The 23,659-nt window shown below is 39.3% G+C and overlaps 1 protein-coding gene across 1 annotated transcript; it reads left to right on the forward strand.

Moving 5' to 3' along the window:
* Window positions 1-16,920: 16,920 nt before the first annotated feature.
* Window positions 16,921-20,233, forward strand: LOC128483960 (protein unc-93 homolog A-like). Its single transcript, XM_053460281.1, has 8 exons — window positions 16,921-17,010; window positions 17,447-17,628; window positions 17,904-18,133; window positions 18,383-18,517; window positions 18,662-18,873; window positions 19,224-19,359; window positions 19,678-19,809; window positions 19,983-20,233. Exons 1-8 carry the CDS (start codon window positions 16,921-16,923, stop codon window positions 20,231-20,233), a joined length of 1,368 nt encoding a protein of 455 aa, XP_053316256.1.
* The last annotated feature ends 3,426 nt before the right edge of the window (window positions 20,234-23,659 follow it).

The raw sequence follows: 23,659 nt of genomic DNA on the forward strand, positions 1-23,659 counted from the left end.
GGGTAAGGAAGGTGATAAACCAGCAGCAGATGTAGGACCCTGGGCAAGCACTGGCAGATACACTGAATTGCCCCCGAAATTAGAAACAAACAGAATTGATCCCTCTGAGTAAGACAGGAGATTGAGCCGCAGCAGTTATTTTGCCAAACTTATCATGGAAAACTTGTGGTGTGCAAGATTTTTTTTTTAAATCTTTTTATTACGTTTTCCGTGTTACAACAAAATCAAAATCAACAAAAGCAACAAAAACATGACCCTGCAAGATAGTTTTTAATGGATGAAGTTGCAAAATTATTTAATGATGAGACTTGCCAGAAGTACAATCAATAAAAATTTATACATTGAAGTTAAGCTTATAGATCATCTCTTAGGAATCCTTACAACACATATTTCCAGCAATGACTCATCTACTTTCAGTTTTCCTTTGCAGTCTTTTGACACGGAAATGATAGACAAAACCTAGATGTTTAGTGAAGTATATTGATGACTGACTTAGTCAGGACCTGGGTCAGCAGGTCAGGTAGGAGCCCAGTTGCAGGGGGATACCAGGGGCTCTGTCTGTACCCCTTGATGCTTCATGACTGGTAGGTAGGTACAGACAGGTACACAACAGACAGAAAAGCAGGACTGGAATCGAAGAATAAAGGGAAACTGTAGCGAGGACAGGGGAACTGTAGCCAGGACAGGGGAACTTCCAACCCGCAATAATCCTTCTACCAGGATTTCTAGGACAGAGGATATCCCTGCGTACTGCTTGTAGTGGCATTTACATTCTGCGGACCTGGGCCAGATATCCAAAAGCAGACTCAAACGTAATGCAGAGGTCAGGGCCAGCAGACAGGGTTCATAAACATGTAGAAAAGCTGAGGTCAAAGTCCAGTAAATCAGGCATATAATTATAGCACATCCAGCAGCAAAAAAACACAACCAGATACTGGTTGGAGGTGAGGTTGATCTTTAAAGCCTGTTGACCATGCCAGGTGAAGGAGGCAGGGTTCCGGCCCTATGGGAAGAAAGGGGTAGTGTTTGTAGTATAAGGCAAAAGCATAAAAAAGCCAAACACCCCATCACTAAGTTTCTCATGTATGAGGAGGGTATGGTCCATCCAAGCATACCTTGGGTGCCAGGATTGTAGATGCACAGTGTAAATCCCATTCCCTGGGCAGACATGAGGCAGCAAGGACATCATTGAAAATTTGCAACATGTGAGATTAAAAAAATGTTATCTAATTTTTTTTAGGCCCCATCTCGACAAATGATGTCTTTGCCTCATCCGCTTCAGCCCAGGACTTGGTAAAAAAGAAAAAGACTGAATGCTTCTAAGTACAAAACCATGCAAAAAACATGAAACATTTGCATATATACGCACATGCACGATTAGCCCCATTTGGAAAGTGCACAGTTTTTAAACTGGAATTTTGACATGTGGTCATCCTGCCCCTGTGTTATTTGTGACATCCTTGAAGTTGGCCAAGTCAGTTTGCCCCATCAAATCATATATTTGTTATAACTAGACATCTCACGGTATTTCAAATGCTGTTATTTTAACTCTTTCCATGCACACATTTTACCAACAGCTTTTGTCAAAATTTGCACTAGTATGGAAAAAATAAACTTTATAGGAAGCCCAGTGATATCACCATGACATAAATTGGATCTGAATGGTAAGAATAAGATCCCCCAAAGGGATCTCTATCCGCAATGCACTGGGAACAGTACAGAAACAAATAAACAGAAATTATAATGATAATATAGATTTTTAAATTCACTCACTATCCCTTAAACCTACCACAACAAGTAAAACATTATATATAAACAATTACAAAACTCAAGCCAGCAGTATTAAAAAAATATATAATGTAGGGTAACGTGTAAAGGATGTGGATTACACCATGAGTGTCTGCAAGATTTTTTCTGGAGGGAGGTAAACTATCCTCCGCACCTTTCCCACCCCAATACATCCTTAATGTATCCTCATTGCCTACCTTTGTTGGCTCAAGAGAACTTTGGTTTACAATAGCTGTGGTGGTAAAGATTAACTATAACTACCCCAGTCAGGGTCTTCTTCTCCCTTTGTACCTGTTTGTTATGATGTGTGATTTTTTTATATATTTATATTTGACTGACTTAACAGAATCTGCTGGTGTCATATAAATAAAACAAAAAATTACCCTCCCACACCTTTAAAAATAATAAAAAATCCCACACTTTTAATAAAAGTAAGTTACACACCAAAATTGTACAAAAAAATATATATTATGATTGTTAACAGCAGATTCCAGCATGTTCTGGTTGGCTGGGCATGATAGGAGTGTGATTGCTGTCAACAATCATATATAATTAATATTGTTATTGTATTTTTTGTTCAATTTTAGTGTGTTAACCACACTTTTATTAAAAGTAACATACCACAATTGGACAAAAAAATCAACAATATGACTTGGCATGATAGGAGTGTGATTGCTAACAGCAAACACACTCTTTTTATACCCAGACAACCAGTACATGCTGGAACCTAGGCATGATGGGACTGTGACTGCTGTTAGCAGATTGCTGTTAGCAATCACACTACTATCATCCCAAGTCACCCAGTACATGCTGATACAGGGTGGCTGTAAGTGCAGACCCCATACTGCTGGCAGCATCAATACACAAGGGGGGCAGCTAGCCAGGTTTCAGCATGTACTGGCTGACTTGGCATGATGGGAGTGTGATTGCTAACAGCAATCACAATCCCATCATGCCTAGGTTCCAGCACTTACACATCCATGCTATCACACACACACAAATTAATTCATTCACAGATTAATTCCCTCAATCACGCATACTCATTCAAACACCCTGCCAACCCCCTTACCTGCACTACAGCTCTCGATGCCGCTCACAGACTTCAGCTGGGGGCGCAGCCTCCCTCTGCGTTCTCCTGTACTGCACAGAGGAAGAAGGACTGGAGCAGAGTCATGTGATAGCACATACATTCACGTGACTCCGCTTCATCTGTGCAGTACAATAGACCCTCCCACGAGTAAGCAGCAGGGCTCTTGTGATCCTGGCTGCCGATGTCACGCGGGCCGCACCTCGAGGCCCCGCGGGCCGCATTTACCCCGTTGTTGCATGTTGGACGTCCCTGCACTAACCTGTGTGAAAGCGACTCACCTCTAAGTCCATTCTAGTTACAATCAAAAGTGTAGCAACTCATAAAAACACTTTTGGTGACAGATTGTCGCATTGGCAGATGTTTTAGGCTGACCCAAGTGGGCATTCTGAATACTTAACAGTGCTTAAGACATCTTAACGACATCTGCAATAGGTATTAGGGCTGAATAATGGAACGATGTCCAGTTGGCATTTTGTAGAAAAGCTATGTTTACTATATGGACAAAAGTATTGGAACACCTGACCATTACACCAACAGGGACTTTTACATGCATTCTAAATACACAGACATTAATATGTACTTGGTCCCCCCCTTTGTAGTTATAACAGCTTATGCTCTTCTGGGAAGGCATTCCACAAGAATTTGGAGTATTTTTGTGGGGATTTTTTCCCATTTATCCAGAAGAGCATGAGGTCAGGCACTGATGTTGGACGAGAAGTCCTTGCTTGCAATCTCTGTTCCAGTTTATCCCAAAGGTGTTCAAAGGGGTTGAGGCCATGGCTCTGTTCTTCCAGACCAAACTCATCCAACCATGTCTTTGTGGACCTTGCTTTGTGAACAGTTTTGCTGGAACAGGAAAGGCCCTTCCCTAAACTGCTCCCACAAAGTATAGCATTGTCCAAAATGTCTTGGGGTGAAGAAGAATGTAGATTTTATACATAATTATAAAATTAATGTATTAGGTTAATAATGAAATGTGTTAAAGATGTCTTGTGATTCCTCTGTTAAACTGCATTGTACCTGCAGAGTGCAGCTACAATGATATACACTCACTGGCCACTTTATTAGGTACACCTGTTCAATTGCTTGTTAACACAAATAGCTATTCAGCCAATCACATGGCAGTAACGCAATGCATTTAGGTATATATATGTGGTCAAGACAACCGAGTATCATAATGGGGAAGAAAGGGGATTTAAGTGACTCTGAATGTGGCATGGTTGTTGGTGCCAAACGGGCTGGTTTGAGGGCACAACCATCTCTAGGGTTTACAGAGAATGGTCCGAGAAAAAGAGAAATTATCCAGTGAGCGGCATGTGGGATCCAGGAGCTGTAGTTGGCTTCTTTTGTGCCAGAGGCAAGAATGGAATATTGTTTTTTTTACAGAGGTTATTTTATTGACACTACCCTTAAATACACATATACACTGCCCTTACACACAACTGCCTTTATACACACCTCCCCATAAACACACATATACACATACACTGGTACTACAGCTGGGAGGTGTCCAAATTTGGGAGGGGGAAATGGGGGGACAAGGAATAATGCTCCCCATTGCCCCCTGTAGCGACACCTATGATTCCGATGTTCAGGTGTACGTTTCATGCATTCATGATTTGGGGGCATGTTGTGACCCTGTGATTATGTAATATATCATACATGTGGTATTGTTTTTTTCAACAGACCTTGGAGATTCAGATATATTTTGCCTTTATTTGGCTAATATTGTAGAGATACATAATCATAATGCATTATTTGTTGTGGAAAAGAAAATTAAAAATGTGTATTTGTAAGTTGTTTGTGTGTCACTGCATTCATAAAAAACCCAGACTTGTGTGTGTGTCCTTTGTGTATTCCCCTAATGTGATTTTATTTTTTTGGTATGGAAAAGTCATTTTAGTTCTTTATTTCATTCACATTAAAAATTACCAATACAAACATTACTTATAACTTGACTATATTACTTGTTGCAAGTCTTTTCATTTCATTTACACATTGTAAATAGAATATTAACCTCTAATCGTTCCTCATTCACACATCATTCATTCTAGTGTGCACTTTGGGGGGTATGGGAGAATTCGGCTAATCTTATTCATTACACATATTTCATTTTTTTAATTATTAATTGTCCTCAAATATTATTCTTATCTATGTTCAGCCATCCTTTCCATATTTTACCATACATTTCCATCTTCCCTTCTTTATAATAAAACCTCTTTTTCTCACCATTGGGGAGATTCTTCTGATCTCCATTTCCTTGAAATACAGATCTTTATTGCCGAACTGAGTTGTATAAAAAATCAATTTTGCTCCTTAGACTAAGCTGGCAGATCTAAATAGAATAAAAACATTTCGGGAGTAATGGGAGTGTCGAATGCCACGAGGGAAATTTTGCCTTCAATAGGAATTTCTCACATTCCCACCAAATGTGTTTGATCGTGCCTATCTCCTTGAGACACCTCCAGCATGTTGGTGGGTTTGTGGGGTTTATCTTTTTTAATTTGACTGGAACCATATACCATCTAAACAAAATCTTATAATGCAGTTCTATCTGGTTGACACAATGGACATGACGCGAATCCATTCCCTAAGCTCGAAGGTAATGGACAAATCATCCTCCCACTTTATTATAGGTGGATCATTTGTTGCTTGTTCAAATTCCTGTATCAGCCTGATTAAACAGGCCACTCGTTTAGGCACTGTATGATCTTCCAAAAAAATCAATCTCTGCATGTAACTGGAGCATTGATCTGGAATTGAGGAAGTTCTTAACCCTGAGGTAAGAAAAAAGTTCCCGAGGGGAGCTTACATTTATCCTGGATCTGAGAGAATGTCATTAATCTTGTTTAGAACATAATATCTGAAATTCTATGGATTCCCTTATCTACCTATATCCTTAAATTAATATTCCCAATATTTATTTGCACTGCCCAAATTGGGGAAGAGGTGGAAAGCACCTTACTAATGCTTGATTTCTTTTTTTAAATTGTTATTGTATGAAAGACTTATTATTGGGTTTTTAATCAGAGCTCCACTCATCTGCTGATTCTCCACCCCAAATAGGTCATACAGATATATGTCATTGGAGTCCCCTTCTTCCATTTCACCCCAGAGAGGTTTTTTTTATTTAGCCAGACATATTCCATTATAGTTCTTTGAAAAAGCCGAAGTATTGCTACTTCCACCCTCAAGGGAATTAATCTAAGAAGATATAATAATTTTGTAATAAAAAAACTTTAACTTATTTGATCCTTCCAAGCCAAGATAGCTCGAGATTCCTCCAGGTAGCTAGTTATTTCTTGAACTCCCCCAGTAACCCTAAATAGTTAGTATTTATCATCATTTTACTATTAGATGTAATCTTTACTCCTAGATAATCTAGGCTATGGTTATACCAATTAAATTTATATTTTGTTTTTAATTCACCAAGTTCTACTTTGTTCAGCCCTATATGGAGCGTTTGAGTTTTTGTCACATTTAATTTATAATTCGAATATCTACTGTATTATTTAATGATCTGTAGCAGGTCCTGAATTGAGTGTTTAGGGTTAGTCAGGGACAAAAGTGCATCATCGGCGTAAAGTGAGATTTTAGAGTCCAATCCCCCTACCCTTATGCCTTTAATATCTTAAGACTGTCTGATTGCTGCCGCCAAGGGTTTCATAGATTGTTCATATAGTAGGGGTGCTAGTGGGTATCCCTGGCGGGTACCATTTTTTATCAAAAAACGGTTTGACTCCATCATTGGGCCCAATACTCTAGTGCTTGGATTTGAGTATAAAATCATAACATAATCCTTAAATCTGCCCTTTATTCCAAAGGCTGACAATACACTATGTAAGAAGTTCCAGCTCACTCTATCGAAAGCCTTTTCAGGCATCCAGAGCCAGAAAGATCAACTCGGTGCCACTGTAGCTAAATATTAGATTTAGGACTTTCCTAATGTTATCAGCTGCACTCCTACCCCTGACGAAACCTGTTTGGTCCCTATGGATCACCCCCGGGAGTAGTATTTTTAATCTTTCTGCCAAGCTCTTATAGAAAATCTTGACATTTTGGTTCATCAGAGAAATGGGACGGTAATTTTGAATCCTGGAGGGGTCCTTCCCTGGTTTCACTATCGGGAAGATTGAAGCTTCGGTAAATGGCCCGCCTCAGGGAAGCCAGAATATAGTCTCAACAACATTGGTGCAATTATGGGTTTTAGTTTTTGATAAAAGATGGCAGTGAAGCCATCTGCACCTGGAGCTTTCCCAGCTTTAAGATTATTGATCCCCTCCATAATCTCATGAAGTGTAATTGGAGCATTCAGTTCTTCTAATTTATTCTCTGTAAACTTTGGCAGTTTAAGTTTGGACAGGAAGAGTTCCATGTCGCTAGTGGGAATTACTTCTCCCTGGAGGTTACACAGGGATTTGTAATATGATCCAAAGGCAGCTGCTATTGAATTGGGAGATAGTATTTTCTTATTATCTTTAGTATTATCTCCTACTATGATGTTCTTAATGATCTCACTTTTATGTTTAAGTTTATTAGAGTAATACCATTTCTGGCAAAGATGCATAATAGCTTTATTCATTTCGTCATACAACTTTTGTTTTATTTGTTTTTTAGTTCTGTCAATTTGGACCTTTAGGGATTCATTCAGATTCTCTTTATGGGACCTCTCTAGTTTTCCTAAATTTATATATAAATCTTGCAGGTTTCCACCAGAAACATTCTCCTTTTTCTTTATCTGGGAACCCATCCTTATAAATGATCCCCTAATTACACATTTGAAAGTATTCCATAACATAATATCGGAGACTTCTCCATTATCATTAACTCTTAATATTTCCTCCACTTCTGCTTGTAGTGCTGCCATATTCTCTTCCACTTCCAGTATACTCTCATTGAGTCTCCATCTCGATCTTCATTTATATTCATTATTATTTCCAAGTTCCAGAAATACTGGGGCATGGTCTGTCCAAATTATTGATCCGATCCTTGCATTCTTAACTTCCTCAATAAGGGGACCTCTTACCATAAAATAATCAATATGCGAGTATGATTGGTGTACGGTGGAATAAAACGTATAGTCCCAATCATCTGGGCTAAAGGTTCTCCAGCAATCGAAGAGGGATTTTTTTTCCATGAATCTTTGGATGGTATTAGTATACTGGGGTATTGTTCTAGAATTTCTAGCACTCCTGTCCATCTTGGGGTTAAATACACAATTAAAATCTCCCCCCTAAGACTAGTCTGCCCACCTGTGCCTGGTCTACCCTAGCCATCAGTGTTTCCAGAAACCCAGCAGGAGATTGATTCAAGGCATGAATACTGACGAGTGTATACAGTATATCGTTAATCTTAACAATCAGCGATTGAAATCGTCCTATAAGATTGCACTCATCAAATATGTGTTCTAATTTGAGCTTATTAGAAAATGATATCGCTACTCCTCGTTTCTTAAATCTTTCCATAACTTTCTAGGTGAATCAACCCAATGGGTCTCTTGGAGGTAAGCAACATCAATATTATTGTGACCCATAGCATTATACAAACATCCCCTTTTCTGAGGTGAGTTCAGACCCTTACAATTTAAGGGCATAAATTTAAGAGACATTAAAATAATTTCTTGTGTCTCGCTTTAGCAAAGTCTCCACAAATTCCCGGGCTCCACTACTCCCAAAGTGCGCAATCATACATCCCAAATTCATACTCCTCAGTAACTCAAAATTGAGATTAATCCATTTCTTTTTTTTTGCACTTAATATGTCATACTTTGTCAGCTACCAATTAAAAGCTGGACTTCCGCCATAAAAACAACAATGCATAGGTTTAAGTGAACTGAAAACTTTCCCCAGGAATCACAGGTAAATGAAAGTATACAAACATTGTTGGAAATGTCTCACAGAGAAAAATTCTTCCAGACTTCAAACACTCAAAGAGTTAAAATGTATTTATTTGTTAAAATAGCTTCAACTACTAATGTTAATGCATTAAATGAGTACTGGCTTTATTCATGATCGACATTGCATTTATCTTTTTAACATATTAGAAGCAGTAGTAGCATCTGGTAAAGTTGCATTTTTTTAGTTAAATTTAGGACGATCATATAAGACGTCCAACAGGCAAATTTTGAAAGCCATGAGGCACCTTCTCAGTCACCAAATGCTTCCTCCTTTGTCACATTTTCATCACAGTCTTGAGCATACAGGAACTGAAATATTCATCCAGCAGGGAATTCTTGAAAAGCTGGTGCTTCTACTAATGCTGCTATGCTTCCTGACAGATTACATGCAATTAGACGCTGTTCTCGTTGTTCTTATTAAATATAACAAAAAGCTGTTTTATCATCTGTAACAATGGCCCTGCTCTCTAGTTCATTTCAACCCCTCTCTAAGATTATGAAAATTTCAGTAACACAGAAATGCAGAATATGAAAGCCTACTGATTGGACTATTTTTCAAGCAACCTCAGCCTTTTTTTTGTGAGAATGACTATACTGGTTCAAGGTTGATCTTAGACTAAATGACTCCCCAGTCAAGAATATTCTCTGGTGCTCCTGCAGACTGCAGCATAGATTAGACAATAAATCTTGCTGCTTCCTGATTCTGCCACCTCACGTTAATTGATTGAGCCACCTGATGCATCAGACAGGGCGCCATGGCTGGAGAGCCCTAGGACAGAGCACTGTGACAGGAATGCCCTTGGGCAGGGAGCTGAGGCAGGAAAGTCCTTGGGGAGCGCACAAGGCAGGGTACCGCTAACAGTAACAGGTCAGGGCCAATGACGGAGTGACAACTGAAAGCTGCAACTACAAAAAATGCAAAGGCCCTGAATTATGTAAAAAGCGGGTACTTTAAGGCAGTGCTGCACCAGTTGATTAGGTGAATGAGATGCAGCTGACACCATCAACCAGTGGCGGAACTACTGGGGTCACAGGGGTCACGACTGCGACCGGGCCCTGGAGTTCTGCCAGTCAGGGGGGCCCAAGGGGTGCCGAGCGGTCGTTTTCAGCAACCGCTCGGCGCCCTTCTGTCTCCTCTGCTCCCTGCCGCCGCCTGCCTCAGCGCTGCCCCGTGAGCCGTCTGTCTCGGGTGCCGGTGCTTCACGCTGAGCGTCGGCATATGACGTCATATGCCGGTGCTCAGCAGTGAAGCCACGCGCACCACAGCAGAGCAGTGAGACAGAGGCCTCGTGCCCCCACCACAGGAATGCACGGTAAGTGACCTACAAAGGGGGTAGGGAGAGTGTAGATAGTGTGAAGGGGGGGATAGAGAGAGGGTAGATAGTGAGAAGGGGGTAGGGAGAGGCTAGATAGTGAGAAGGGGGGTTAGGGAGAGGGTAGATAGTGAGAATGGGGGGTTAGGGAGAGGGTAGATAGTGAGAATGGGGGGGTAGGGAGAGGATAGATAGTGGGAATGGGGGTAGGGAGAGGGTAGATAGTGAGAAGGGAGGGAGAGGGGGTAGATAGTGTGAGAGGGAGTAGATAGTGTGAGAGGGGGTAGATAGTGTGAGGGGGGTAGGGAGAGGGTAGATAGTGAGAAGCGAGGGAGAGGGTAGATAGTGAGAAGGGAGGGATAGGGGTAGATAGTCTGAGAGGGGGTAGATAGTGTGAGAGAGGGTAGGGAGAGGGTGGATGGTGTGAGAGGGGGTAGATGGTGTGAGAGGGGGGCAGATGGTGTGAGAGGGGGTAGATTTGGTTAGAGGTGGGGGGGGGCCTTGCACCAGGGCCCTGAGGCTTCTAGTTATGCCCCTGCCATCAACTGTAGCCAGGGATCCAAAACCTGATCTCCAGGGGCTGCAAATGGACAAGCAACAAGCGGAGATACAGATACATACAATGCAAATCATGGCTCATGATTGAACTTACTTGAAAATACAAAATATATATTGGATTGCCTAAAAAAGGAGATAGATGTCCCCTTTACCAAATAAATCACTAAATATACATATCACTATAAATATATGTAATCCATCAGAAAATCATTCATAAAAACACATATTATTCCATAAGAAGCATAATCTATCACATGTAAAAATATAAATATATAAATAGAATGGTAAAAACCATAATAGTAATATAAATTACTTTTTTAAAAAGGTTTCTAATTCAAAATCCAGATTCAGACATTTAGGATTAATAGGTTATAATTTGAAAATGCAGATAGACCTTTTATCAAGGTGGGCACAAAAATCTCTCCACTCCGCACTGTATCGATTCTAAAAATAAATTCTAGACCAACCGGGTTTCTGTCATGGACTATTCTAAAGTGTTTGAATAGCCCATTCGAGGTTATCCCTTTTTTAATATTATTATGTTCCCAGGACCTCCTCTTTTACTGCCTTTTAGATCTGCCAATATACTGTAACACGCAAGTTATAGTGAGGAAGATCTATTCTTTCTTTTCATTTCTGTCAAGTGTCTCTGTGTGGATCCACAGAGACACTTAAATAGAGTATATTTTATGATAGTGTTGTAATTTATGTAATAAAGTATTTATTCTACATTTTACATCACATTTTATATTTATATACATATACTCCATACACTCTGCTGGATCCACTCTGCTGTCCATCACCTTAAAGGGGGAGTACTGCCCTCAGTCAGTACAGTGTTCTTTATCCCTGGAGCCAGGTTACCGGCTCTAGGCAAGGTGAGAGGCTAACTGTAGCCACCTTTTTCTGGTCCATTTTGGATGTGTTGCAATACTGCTCTATGTGAGTTTATCCATTTGTAGATATCTCCATTCAAATACAATTGGGTGTGTGATCCCTAATCACACCAGGCGTTGATGATTTGAGTCAGTCTTTGTCTGACTCATCAGAATGCGAGTTTTTTATACATTTTTTTTTTAAAAAATGCTATATTTTATCATACCGTGTGCACTATTATTATTTTTATTTTCTTGTCCTTTTTTCATGTCATTTATTCTACATAACCCATTGGGGTGAGGGTGAGTTACGTTTATATTTACTTCTGTCGCTCCGCTCACTGTTGGTGGGTTGCACCACCAATACCTGTCTTTTATCTTGTTGAAGTGTGGGAGAGTGGGATTCCCACAGAGTGTTGTAACGCATGTACACTTTTACCTATTGTTTTTTCACGTTTGCCTTTCTGTTATACATTAAAATTATCATATTTATTTACTCCCCTCCGCGGCCTATCTTCTTTATCTACAAGTACCGGAGTGGGATAAAGAAACTCCTAAGGAGATCATCATATTCTATGTATGGGCATATTTATGCCCTTTAAATTGTAAGGGTCCAATCTGCTTAATAGCATTTTTTGACACCTAGTTTGATATAATGCAGATTTTTTTTTTCTTTCCTTTATAAATGTGCCTTCTGGATACTGTGTGTGGGAACTCTCACTGGAAGGATATCTTTGTACATATTATTTTTGTGTTGCACTTATTTGGGTGCACAGACATAAATGGTGTGTTGAGTTATTTTGAGGGGACAGCTAATTTACACTGTTATACAGGCCGTACACTCACTTGTAGCAGGGTGTCATTTCTGTAGTGTTGTCACATGAAAAGATAAAAAAAAATTTTTTACAATAATGTGAGGGGTGTACTCACTTTTGTGAGATACTGTAAATAAAAGATAATAATAAGTCATTGATAAGAATTGTATTTTTGGTTAAAAAAAAAACTTTAATATTAAACAAATATATCTCCTAAATCTTGAGGAAACAAGATTTTTTTCACCTACCTCGAATGTACATTTTAAAAAAAAGCCTCTAGATACATAAGGAATAAATAAAATTACTTTTAAAGCATACAGCAAGCTTATATTATAGCCACACAATTGTATTGCAAAGATAATTATTATTCTTCTGACTTGGCACTCCCTGAGGGGATATACCAAGTCTTCCTTCCCTCCCCGGCCAAAAGGCCTGCAGGAGGGCCAGCTCTTCGTGGTCCCCCACCTAATACCACTGTAAGGAAGAGGTAAGGAGCCGCAAGGCGTCCACTATCTCTCCCCCCCCAAAAAAAAGCTGGAGTCCAGCTTCACTGCGACGCAGTGCTCAAATGTAAAACCAGATCCGTGTCCAAAAAGTCAGTGTCTGTCAGTGTTCTCGCCATTTTAAAAATAACCCCTGAAACCTGAAGGGAAAACTTATTTTCACATGTGCACTTGAGTTAGAACAAATTGTGAGGATAAATAAATATTACCCAGCTAAGCCACTGTGGCTGGATTTAAAAAAAAATATCTACACATGCAAGCCCAAAAGGGTCAAGAAGTGGAAAAAAAAAGATGCTGTGTAGCGGGCCATTAGTGCTCTTCGTGCATGCTCCTCAACAACAATTAGTGCAAGGTTGTGAGTGCGACCCAGGACTACACTGGGGGCTCGAATAAGACACCTCAGGCTCCAAGCTACCTCAGCCCAAAGCCCAGAGGATCAAGTATAGGGTACTATACTTGATCTTAGACAAAAGGCAGAGAAGCGATACTACTACACAAGTGTGCTGGCTGTTTATCTTTGAGTTAGGTTGTTGAGTTAATATTGCTAAGCACACTCATTTTTTTGCACTGAAGAAGTTATGGTGAGTTAACACTAACTATATAGCCTGTTCTATTTATAGTCTACCCTATAAATGCAAACTATTTAAAGCAGTAACATGTACACAATTTTAAGTTGCTTAATTAAATAACTTAAGGAAATACATTTTGGTGCTTCACTTGGTTACCATAGAACATCCTAGAGGAAGTATTTATATACTTCTAATTACCGTTTCCTCTATGGTAATGCAGAATATAGGGAAAGATACAAGAGAGTACAGTCAGGACAAAATTGAGGATAGAAAGCATCCTCAGCACTTTAAGGCCAGCCGCCGCTAAATAATGTATATGATGATACTAGCTGGATACACATGGCCGCACACTATCCTTGCAGCAGTGTGTGGCTGTGTGTATCCAGTCAACAGCTGCGCATTTATGGGCCAAATCTTATGTATGTGTGGTAGTAATTGTAAGTGTGTGATGCTGCTACTTTGTCTTCTTATGCATCGACCGACGTTGATATCTGGGATTTGGATTGCTATGGCAGAGAGTAGGGTAACTGAAGAGATGGACGGAATATTGTGAGCAGACATTAAAAATGTATTTTAGTATTGCAAAGATGTCTGATATAGGTTGAGAGTGTTCTGTGTGGGTGGGCGTTTGGGAATCCAAATAGTTTTTCAAATCCATGACAAGGTATGTGGTCAGTGGCGGAACTACCGGGGTCGCAGGGGTCGCAACTGCGACCAGGCCCTGGAGTTCTGCCAGTCAGGGGGGCCCAAGGGGTGCCGAGCGGTTGCTGAAAACGACCGCTCGGCAACTTTTGGGCCCCCCTGACTGACAGAAATCCAGGATGCCTCCGCTCCCCGCCGCTGCTGCCGCCGTCGCCGCTGCCGCCGCCTGCCTTAGCGCTGCCCAGAGTGCAGTGTTGGGAGCGTGAGGTGTTTGTCTCGGGTGCCGGCGCTTCACGCTCCCAACACAGCACTCTGGGCAGCGCTGAGGCAGGCGGCGGCGGCAGGCGGTGGCGGCAGGCGGTGGCGGCAGGCGGCGGCAGCGGCGACGGTAAGTGACCTACAAAGGGAGTAGGGAGGGAGTGGGTAGATCGTGAGAAGGGGGGGTAGGGAGGGAGTGGGTAGATCATGAGAAGGGGGGTAGGGAGGGAGTGGGTAGATCGTGAGAAGGGGGGTAGGGAGGGAGTGGGTAGATCGTGAGAAGGGGGTAGGGAGGGAGAGGGTAGATCGTGAGAAAGGGATAGATGGGTTGGGGGTGGGGGGGCCCTTAACAGATTCTCGCACTGGGGCCCTGAGGTTTCTAGTTATGCCCCTGTATGTGGTTCAGAGTGGCAATGCATTGTTTGTGCTAATAGTGCACACTATGGAATCCTCAGGCCTCCCCTACTAGGCCTGTGTTGCAGAATTTTTTGAAAAGATTTTTGTAGCAAGTCCAGTTGATTTTTTCAGAATCTCCAGTTGTATGTGTGACATTTTAAGTACTTCTATTTTTCCAAACAACAAAATAAAAATCTTGGACCAGACACCTCACATTTCCCTTTTTGCTGTCTGGCTTGATCTTTCGGAGCTACGGACTCCTGCATTCACTGCAACTTTTACTGCAGGACCCAGCGTCTTCAATTGAAGGAGGTCTGCGAGGTAGTGCCTTATGTAAATTGAGTGTTTAATGTGAGCTTTATCACTACACTCACAGGATCCTGAAGTAATCATCAATTGTTTATTGATAAGATATTGATATTTTTAACTATGCACTGGATAGTTTTTCTGTTTTTTTTTAGTTCGTACAGCTACACTGTTTGTTGCCTGATATAATTGGAGTTGAGCTGCATTGCTTAATTCGAAATTAAGATACTTCTTACAGAGCAGTTCAAACTAGACTTGTGCATTCGTATTCGGGCGAACATGAAAACTAACATGAAGGGTGTGTTTTCATTGTTCAACCCGAATACCGAGCATACGAACATGGTGGCGGCAAAACATATACGAAGACGAAAACACACAACAAGAAGAATCTTGGTGTTCATCTCTGCCTTCGTTTACTAATCTCCCTGGTCCCTTCCCCATCTAGCCTACCTTATCTACGCAGCATCGCAGGGGTTAACGGAAGCTGAATGGCCATCAGGAGTCCCCCACAGGCGAGGTTCTGCATCAGGAGTTTAAGAGCCATGCGATCGACTCTATTGGTCACCTGCGGGGGCCCTGCCAGTGACAAATAGATTCGTTCTTATGGCCCTTTAACTCCTGACGGCGAACCTACGGATTTCCGCTTCCGTTAACCCCTGCGATGCTGCGTAGATAACGGGAGAGGAAATCCATAGGTTCGCCATCAGGAGTTAAAGAGGGGAGACAGACCAAGTTCCCCGTCAGGAGTTAAAAGGACATGCAAGCAAAGTCAACCAATTGGTTGAGGCCAGAGAAGGCCCCTGCAGGAGACCAATAGACTCACTCGCACGGCCCTTTAACTCCTGATGGCATAACTTGCCCTGGGGAGACCATGGCCTCCCGCCCCAAGAGTTAAAGGTCCGTACAAGCTCGTCTGCCATCAACCAATGAAGTACAGGTGTACTTCATTGGTTGATGGCAGAGGAGGCTCCTGCAGGCGACCAATAGAGTCAGTGAGAGTTGAACAACATGTCCTGACCCACTGAAGTATTATGAATTATGCAGGGCAAGATCAGGCTTCCATGTTGGATAAACTTTCTAGTGTTGGCCCTTCGTAACACATAGTGAGGTAATTCTTCTTCAAATGTTCCTGCCAACTTACTCTTTAGCGAATAAACCCCAATGAGTAGGAAAAGATAAAAGAAAAAGAACACATCAAAAAGCTCTGTGTGATGAGGATGAATGGTAGCGAGGCAAAATGTAAATGCTTTTTCGGCCACAATCTGTCAGTTGGGATGTATGTTTAGGCTTTAGGCTGAGCCAAGCGTAATTACATTACAGGTCACATTTGTATAGTTTCTTATGTTTGTTTTTTTCATGAACATGAACACTGAATCCTCAGATGTATTGTTATTATATTTTTCTCTAAATCCATCTACATTTTACATTGTTAATCTGTTATGATGATGACTAATATTATTAATCTAATAATTTTAATACCAAACAGCATGTAAACTAAAGGTTGCCATAAGGAAATATGTCATCAGGGAAAAACATGTGACTCTTTCGAAGGAAGTATTAATGCAACATGTTTGACATAATGATTTACAAACTAATTATGAATGTAAAAATGTCACCACACAGGAAAGACGTTTTATGGAGAAACTAATATATTACAGCCCACAATACATATATATATAAGGTACTGGCTGCTTCAGATCACTCATCTGAACAGCAGCACTTGTTCAGAACAAACTACCAAAGCAAAACGTAAGTACAATAGAACTTTTGTAATGTTGCTTACATTTGAAAGTGAGTGCTTGAACCAAGATATATTAGCTTCTTGCATTAAAATGTTTTGTGAAAAATGTAATTATTCATAATGTTCTGTTTGTCTAATTTCAGAACAGTTGTAATCAACAACAACCAAAAATGGCACTAAGACCTTTGAAAAACATTCTTGTTCTTTCATTTGGAATTTTGGTTTTGTACATAGCCTACATGGGACTAATGACATTACAGGTAAACAAAAGGCACCACTAAGCATGCATGATTTAGGTTTTAACCTGATTGACATATGAATGGAGAGTGTTGGTGAATTAACTTGAATAAAAAAATATTATTTAAAATGTGTCTAACACTTCAAATGTGCTAATTGTAACCTAAGCTTGGAGACGATTGCCCAATATTTAGAAAGATTTGCAGCACTATTTCTACATGAAGATAGAAAGTAATTTATTAGAATGTGTCACTGCTTGGTAACAGCTCTTGAACTGTTGAGAAAGCAAAATGAGAAAACAATTATAACAGCAGTTAATGAGTAGATTTAGTTACTGTCCTGATGATTGGCTGTCTATTATGAATCTCTTGTGAAAGGGTGGCTCGAGAACGATGCACTGTAGTGTCTGTATGATCTGTCACTGGTATAATAACACTTTTCTGCTCCTTGCTTCAACAGAGCAGTCTGAACCATGATGAGGGTCTCGGTGTCGCATCTCTTAGTGTCATGTATGGATCGCACACCTTATCATCGATGTTTTTACCTGCAATACTGATGAAGAAATTAGGCTTTAAATGGACCATTGCATCATGTATGGTGTGCTATATCTCATTTACGTTGGGAAACTTCTATCCAAGCTGGTAAATACAACTATTAATTCAAACTACTTTTAGTCTTTAAAAACAGTGATAGAACAGGAAAAATGTAGCATTTTTTTTTATCATATAAATGTTGCCATCCGTAATCTATGATAAAATAGTTATAAACTTGGGATTTACTGTAAATTTTGAAATATCAAAATGTAAGTTAGGGGGTTAATCATTTACAAGATCTAGGAGAAAAAATACAAATAGTCACTTCAGAGAAGTTCTTTATTTCTTTAACTAAAACGTATCTAATTCATTTTGATTTGCAGGCCAACAATGATCACAACTTCAATACTTCTTGGAATAGGAGGTGCGCCACTATGGGCAGCAAAGAGTGCCTATATCACAGCCATGGGAAACAAATGTGCTGAGATTGCTGGAAAATCTGCCAAAGATGTTGTTAATCAGTATTTTGGAATATTCTTTTTTATTGTGCAAACTTGTCGAATATGGGGTAACCTCATTTCATCCCTAATATTCAACCTTACACCTGATGCAGGTATGTTTTTTTCTATGATCACACTAATGCATTTTAGTAAAGCCAAGCAAAATGTATTCATATCCCTACTCTCCAATTGTTATAGCTATTGTTACTACAATTCCTCTAGTTCTAAAGTGAATTGCAGAGAAACTAGGATTAGAGGAAGTGTAGTAACAAAAGTTATTTTAAGGTATAAAGACACTTTAAGTATCAGGCTTTTACATTTCTTTACTGGCCTTTTTACATTTCAGTTGTTTATTTTTACAGGGGAATCACTGGATGCTTTAAATCATTCTATTTGTGGGGCAGGACACTGTCCAATGGAATTACTTAAATCTGAAAATATCACAGGTCCACGTCCATCAAGGGATGTCCTCTACACCCTTCTCGGGGCTTACACAGGTATTGTGTGTTCTGTGTATAAGATTTGCGGGTATCTGTACTGATATGATTCATAGAAAAGTTTAACTTTTGTGTGCTAAAACCAATGTTCAATTATACTGCAAAGATCTACTAAAATATTGGTATACATTTCTTTTTTTATAGGATGTGGAATAATTGCCATTCTGCTGATTTCAATATTTCTTGATAAAGTCAATTCACAAAAAGAGGAGGCAGCACAAGAGAACTCCCAGTCCGTCTGTTCAATGTTTTTTGCAACATTCAAACAGCTCACAGATAAGCGCCAGTGCCTGCTTATCCCTCTCACTATATTTAGTGGCCTGGAACAGGGATTCATTACAGGAGACTACACTCGTGTAAGTTTTATACCTTATTCTATTTGTCTATTAGTATTTACAATATTACTGCTTTTATTTTATTATTTTCATTATGAAATTCCTTATAGCATAATGTGGCATTTCTGTGCAAATATCACCAACTTATGGGTTAACTTTTTGGATGCTATAATTTCATAATGTTTTATTGTTAGCATCTTTATGTATTCCACTATTATATACGATATATATGAAATATATTATATATTTATAAATCCCCAGATTGGCACTGAAACAGTGAGTTTATGTGTAACCTAATATTTTAAATTTCTTTATTCAAAAACTACTTGTGTGCCCTCTCAAAACATTTTCATTTGTTCACTTCTTCGTAGGACTATGTGACATGTGCAATTGGCATCCGAATGGTGGGCTTTGCAATCATTAGTTTTGGAGTACCTAATGCCATCTGCGCAGCTGTGTTTGGAAAACTTGCAGAATATACTGGTCGGATTTCTCTCTTTATACTAGGTGTGTTTACATGAAAACATATATATCTATAAATATATATATATATATATTTAAATACATTCTTAATGTAATAATTAATCTTGGTCTTCTTTATGGTTCATTTTGACTCATATTTATAAGTTGCTATTGGTTTCAAGAGTAAGGTATCAGGGAATCAGAGTAAGGTAACACAATGTGTATGCATTGGATCTTTCTGAAATTGCAGATATTTTTCTTCATTCAAAATATAGAAAAGCTTATATTCACTACAAGGAAGAAAAGTAGATTCAATAATAATATAATTAAATATAATATTTAACATTTTTTTGTCTTGTACAGGTGCTCTTATACATATAGGCTGCGTCATTGGCCTTTTGTTGTGGACACCACATGCAGATCAAATTGTTTTATTCTTTGTCTTCTCTGGTGTCTGGGGAATAGCTGATGCTGTCTGGCAAACTCAAGTCACCTGTAAGTATCCAAATCATGAAGTATGCTTGGTTGCCACATCTCTCCTTTTACAGGAACCAGTCTCTTAATTTTGAATTGGTCCTACATACTTAAATTTAATAAGGCCATTTATCATATTGGGGTTAAAAATGATGTCTCAATATATTTTACTAATTTCTTTTTTTTCATTACAGCACTATATGGAGTTTTGTTTGAGGAAAACAAAGAAGCCGCGTTTGCCAATTTCAGTCTCTGGGAATCAGTTGGGTTTGTGATCGCCTTTGGATATAGCAACGTCTTATGTGTATACATGAAACTCTACATACTCCTGTGTGTGGTTGTCCTAGGCATTATTATGTATGCTGTTGTAGAATACATGGAATATGTGAAAACATCTGCACCTGTCAAAGAGGCACCAAAGGAAACTGAAACTCCAGAAGCGTAGACAACAATAGATTTGTAATATATTCTGTATATATGTATTGTATTTATTATGATCCACTTTAAACCAGCACTGTGCTGGCTTTTAGATGGAATAAGTTAAATATGTATTCCATTTTTCTTTAAGAAAAATACTATTTTAAAACTGTCAAATGTCTCTAATAAGGTGAAAAACTACACAGAACTACCTTCAACTGCTTTGAAACAACAGATTTTTTTTTTATATTCTTTTGTACTTTATTTTTAGCCAGAACTTGCCATGCTGGTAATAATTTATTTCAAGGTTGTAAACTACTCATCCCATGAGGCAATTTTGCCCTGGAATGATTTCACTTTGTGACTCATTAGAAAACCAGGAATACTGGTTAGCAGATTTGCTGACAAAGGTCCAGCACAAGATTTCTAATGGTTTTATTCTATGGTATTACTGTAGTCATCTAACATTTTATGCTACTGATTGCAAAGAGACCTTTGTCAGATTAATGACAGTTAGTGTTGCAACATTTTAAAGTTGGACCTTTTGATCTGTTAAAAACTATCATTTTTTATAATAAAACCTACGTATTTCATTCAACGTATTTTGTGTGTCATGTTTGAAACAATTCATGTTATTATGCAATAACGAAACTACGGCGAGTTTGAAATATAATATTTTTAGCAATAATAATCCAGTAGGTAGACACACAGCATGGAGAAATTAAAGCACTAAGTGGCACTGACTAATATGCTTTATGAAGTTTATTGAATGTTTTGATGTGGCAGGGATCCTTATGGCCTAGAAGAAGGAGGAGACCGGTGTCTTCATGGTGCAATCCTAATCATGTGCCATAGGTCTAAGGAAACTTTAACACATTAACATATTAACGCACACAGAAACTCATGGTAATACACTCAAACAGTGTCTCACACTAACACAGACACTCAGACACACACCAACATAACAAACCACTCAACACTAACACACATAACCAGACACTCACACTAACATACACACAGATAAACATACTGAGACACACATTAACATACCCAGATACACTAACATATTAACCACACTAGCATACCCAGACCCACACAGTAACCACACCAATGTACCTAGACACATCAGTCACCACACTCGCATATCCCCACAGTCATCTGACAATCTTACACATCCAGTCACACACACTAATATAACAAAACCACACAGATACACACTAAAAACACAAAGTAACATATCCACACACACACATAGTCACAGGACTAACTGTAGTGTTGTGCTTGCTGCCTGCTTGGATAGATGACACTGGCTTCTGTACAAGCATGATGTCATCAACTGGGCGGAGCTGGCAGGTGCATAAAAAGACAGTTTACAGTTGTTTTTCTTTGGTAACGGTTAGCAGACAGTATAATAAAAGCATCAGTTACATATTTAAATGGTCATTGCATTATTACGTTATTAAGGACATAACAATTGGTGATGAGGATACAACAACAAATTCACGCTATAATGGCTTTATTTGGAACAGTGAAAGAGTTTGACTGTGAAACTGGATTTCCTGGACTGAAAGGTTAGAGCAATCTTTACATGCTAATGACATTGGTGATACTACGTCTGTTGCTGTCTGTCTCACAACTATTGGTGTTAAAAAATATGATATTCTAAAAGTCCTGATACACCCAGACAAACCGAGCAACAAGTCTTTATCTCAAATTATACCGATTTTAAACCAACATTTCCAACCACGGCCATGAGAAATTGCTGAGCGTTTCAAGTTTTATAAACGGAACCAAGGGATACATTAGACTGTGTCTGCGTTTGCACTCAGCTTGAAGAAATTGTGTAGTTCCTGTAGTTTTGGAGCTTACATGAATATGGTTCAGTTTGTTATGGGTATTGCTACAGAATCGATACAAAAGAGACTTTTGACAGAAGAGAGCCTGATGTTTCGTAAACCATTAGAGATTGCTTCTGTTTTTGAACAAGCCACATTGGATACTTGTTTATTACAAAACAAATCAAAACTAAAGAAACAAAGTATTCCTGACAGTAAGTATTCAGCAAAAGCAACATTACATGTTAACTGTTATGTGGAGCACAGAATCATGGAGCTTCTGCGTTCAGATTTAAAAATGCTCGTTGTAATGCCTGTGGTAAAATAGGACACTTAACGAAGACATGCAGAGGGCATCAACAGAATGTATCAAACAAATCACATGGCTCATAGAGGAAACACATCAGATTCAGAAGGGGACCTGAATGTTCAGCGGTTAACTGTATACACCATGGTAGGAAGGTCTGAGCCTTTGACTATCCTGGTTAATATAGAAGGGAAAGATTTAACCATAGGCATAGATACTGGGGCTGCAGTTTCAGTTATGACAGTTAAAGATGGGAAAAAGTTAAATATTCCAATATACAATGAAACACAAACAAATTTTTACAACAATAGAGAGTTGGACCCACCACAGGAGTTGTACCCGCTCAACTATTGTTTGGCAGGAAGATCCGTACAAAGCTAGATTTAGTCACACTGGATGTCACAGAAACAGTCCGCATCATACAAGATAAAATGAGAGTAGGAAAACCTTCGAGAACATATAATGAAGGAGACTTGGTATGGTATATGTTGCATCATAAAAATGAAAGATGGGCATCAGGTTTAGTTGGCCAGGTTGAAGGCCCAAAGATGTATGTGATAACCACTCAATCAGGTGTGTGTCGAAGTCATGTGAATCAGTTATGACTAAGGTTAGAGAGGAGAGAACAGTCTGATGAGGATCGTCAAATAACAAAACAATCGGATAACAACTTTGGGGTGGGGTTTGGCATGATCCAACAACAGACTCTGACTCAACTGAAAATTAATTAAATGCCAGTAATGAAGAAATCCGTGATGATGAGTCAAAAATTTCTAATTAGGACCAGATTTGTCATGTTCGTACCCCCAAAAAAACAATTCCTGTTGCTCGCTGGTCTCCAGAGGAAAATCTCAGACACACTAGCCAGAGACAGCGTGCCGTATACCAAAGGAAACTTTGCCAAAAGAAGAAACAAGAAACAGCTCTCAAGTTAACACAAGAGGAAACTGCAGATAACTGATTATTGTATAAATTATTGTATATAGTTATTGTTGTTATATTTATTATTTATTTAATTGAACAAAATAAATGGAAAGGAGATGTAGTGTTGTGCTTGCTGACTGCTTGGATGGATGACACTGGCTTCTGTACAAGCATGATGTCATCAACTGGGCAGAGCTGGCAGGTACATAAAGAGACAGTTGACAGTTGTTAGCAGACAGTATAATAAAAGCATCAGCATTACTACGTTATTAAGGACATAACATTAACTTACCCAGACACACACATGAACCACACTAACAGACACACTAACAGATATTTACCACACTAGCATACCCAGAAACAAACATCGGAGTTTGCAGGGCGAGCT

The sequence above is a fragment of the Spea bombifrons genome, chromosome 3 (genome assembly GCF_027358695.1).
Source record: "Spea bombifrons isolate aSpeBom1 chromosome 3, aSpeBom1.2.pri, whole genome shotgun sequence".
NCBI classification, from domain to species: Eukaryota; Metazoa; Chordata; class Amphibia; order Anura; family Pelobatidae; genus Spea; species Spea bombifrons.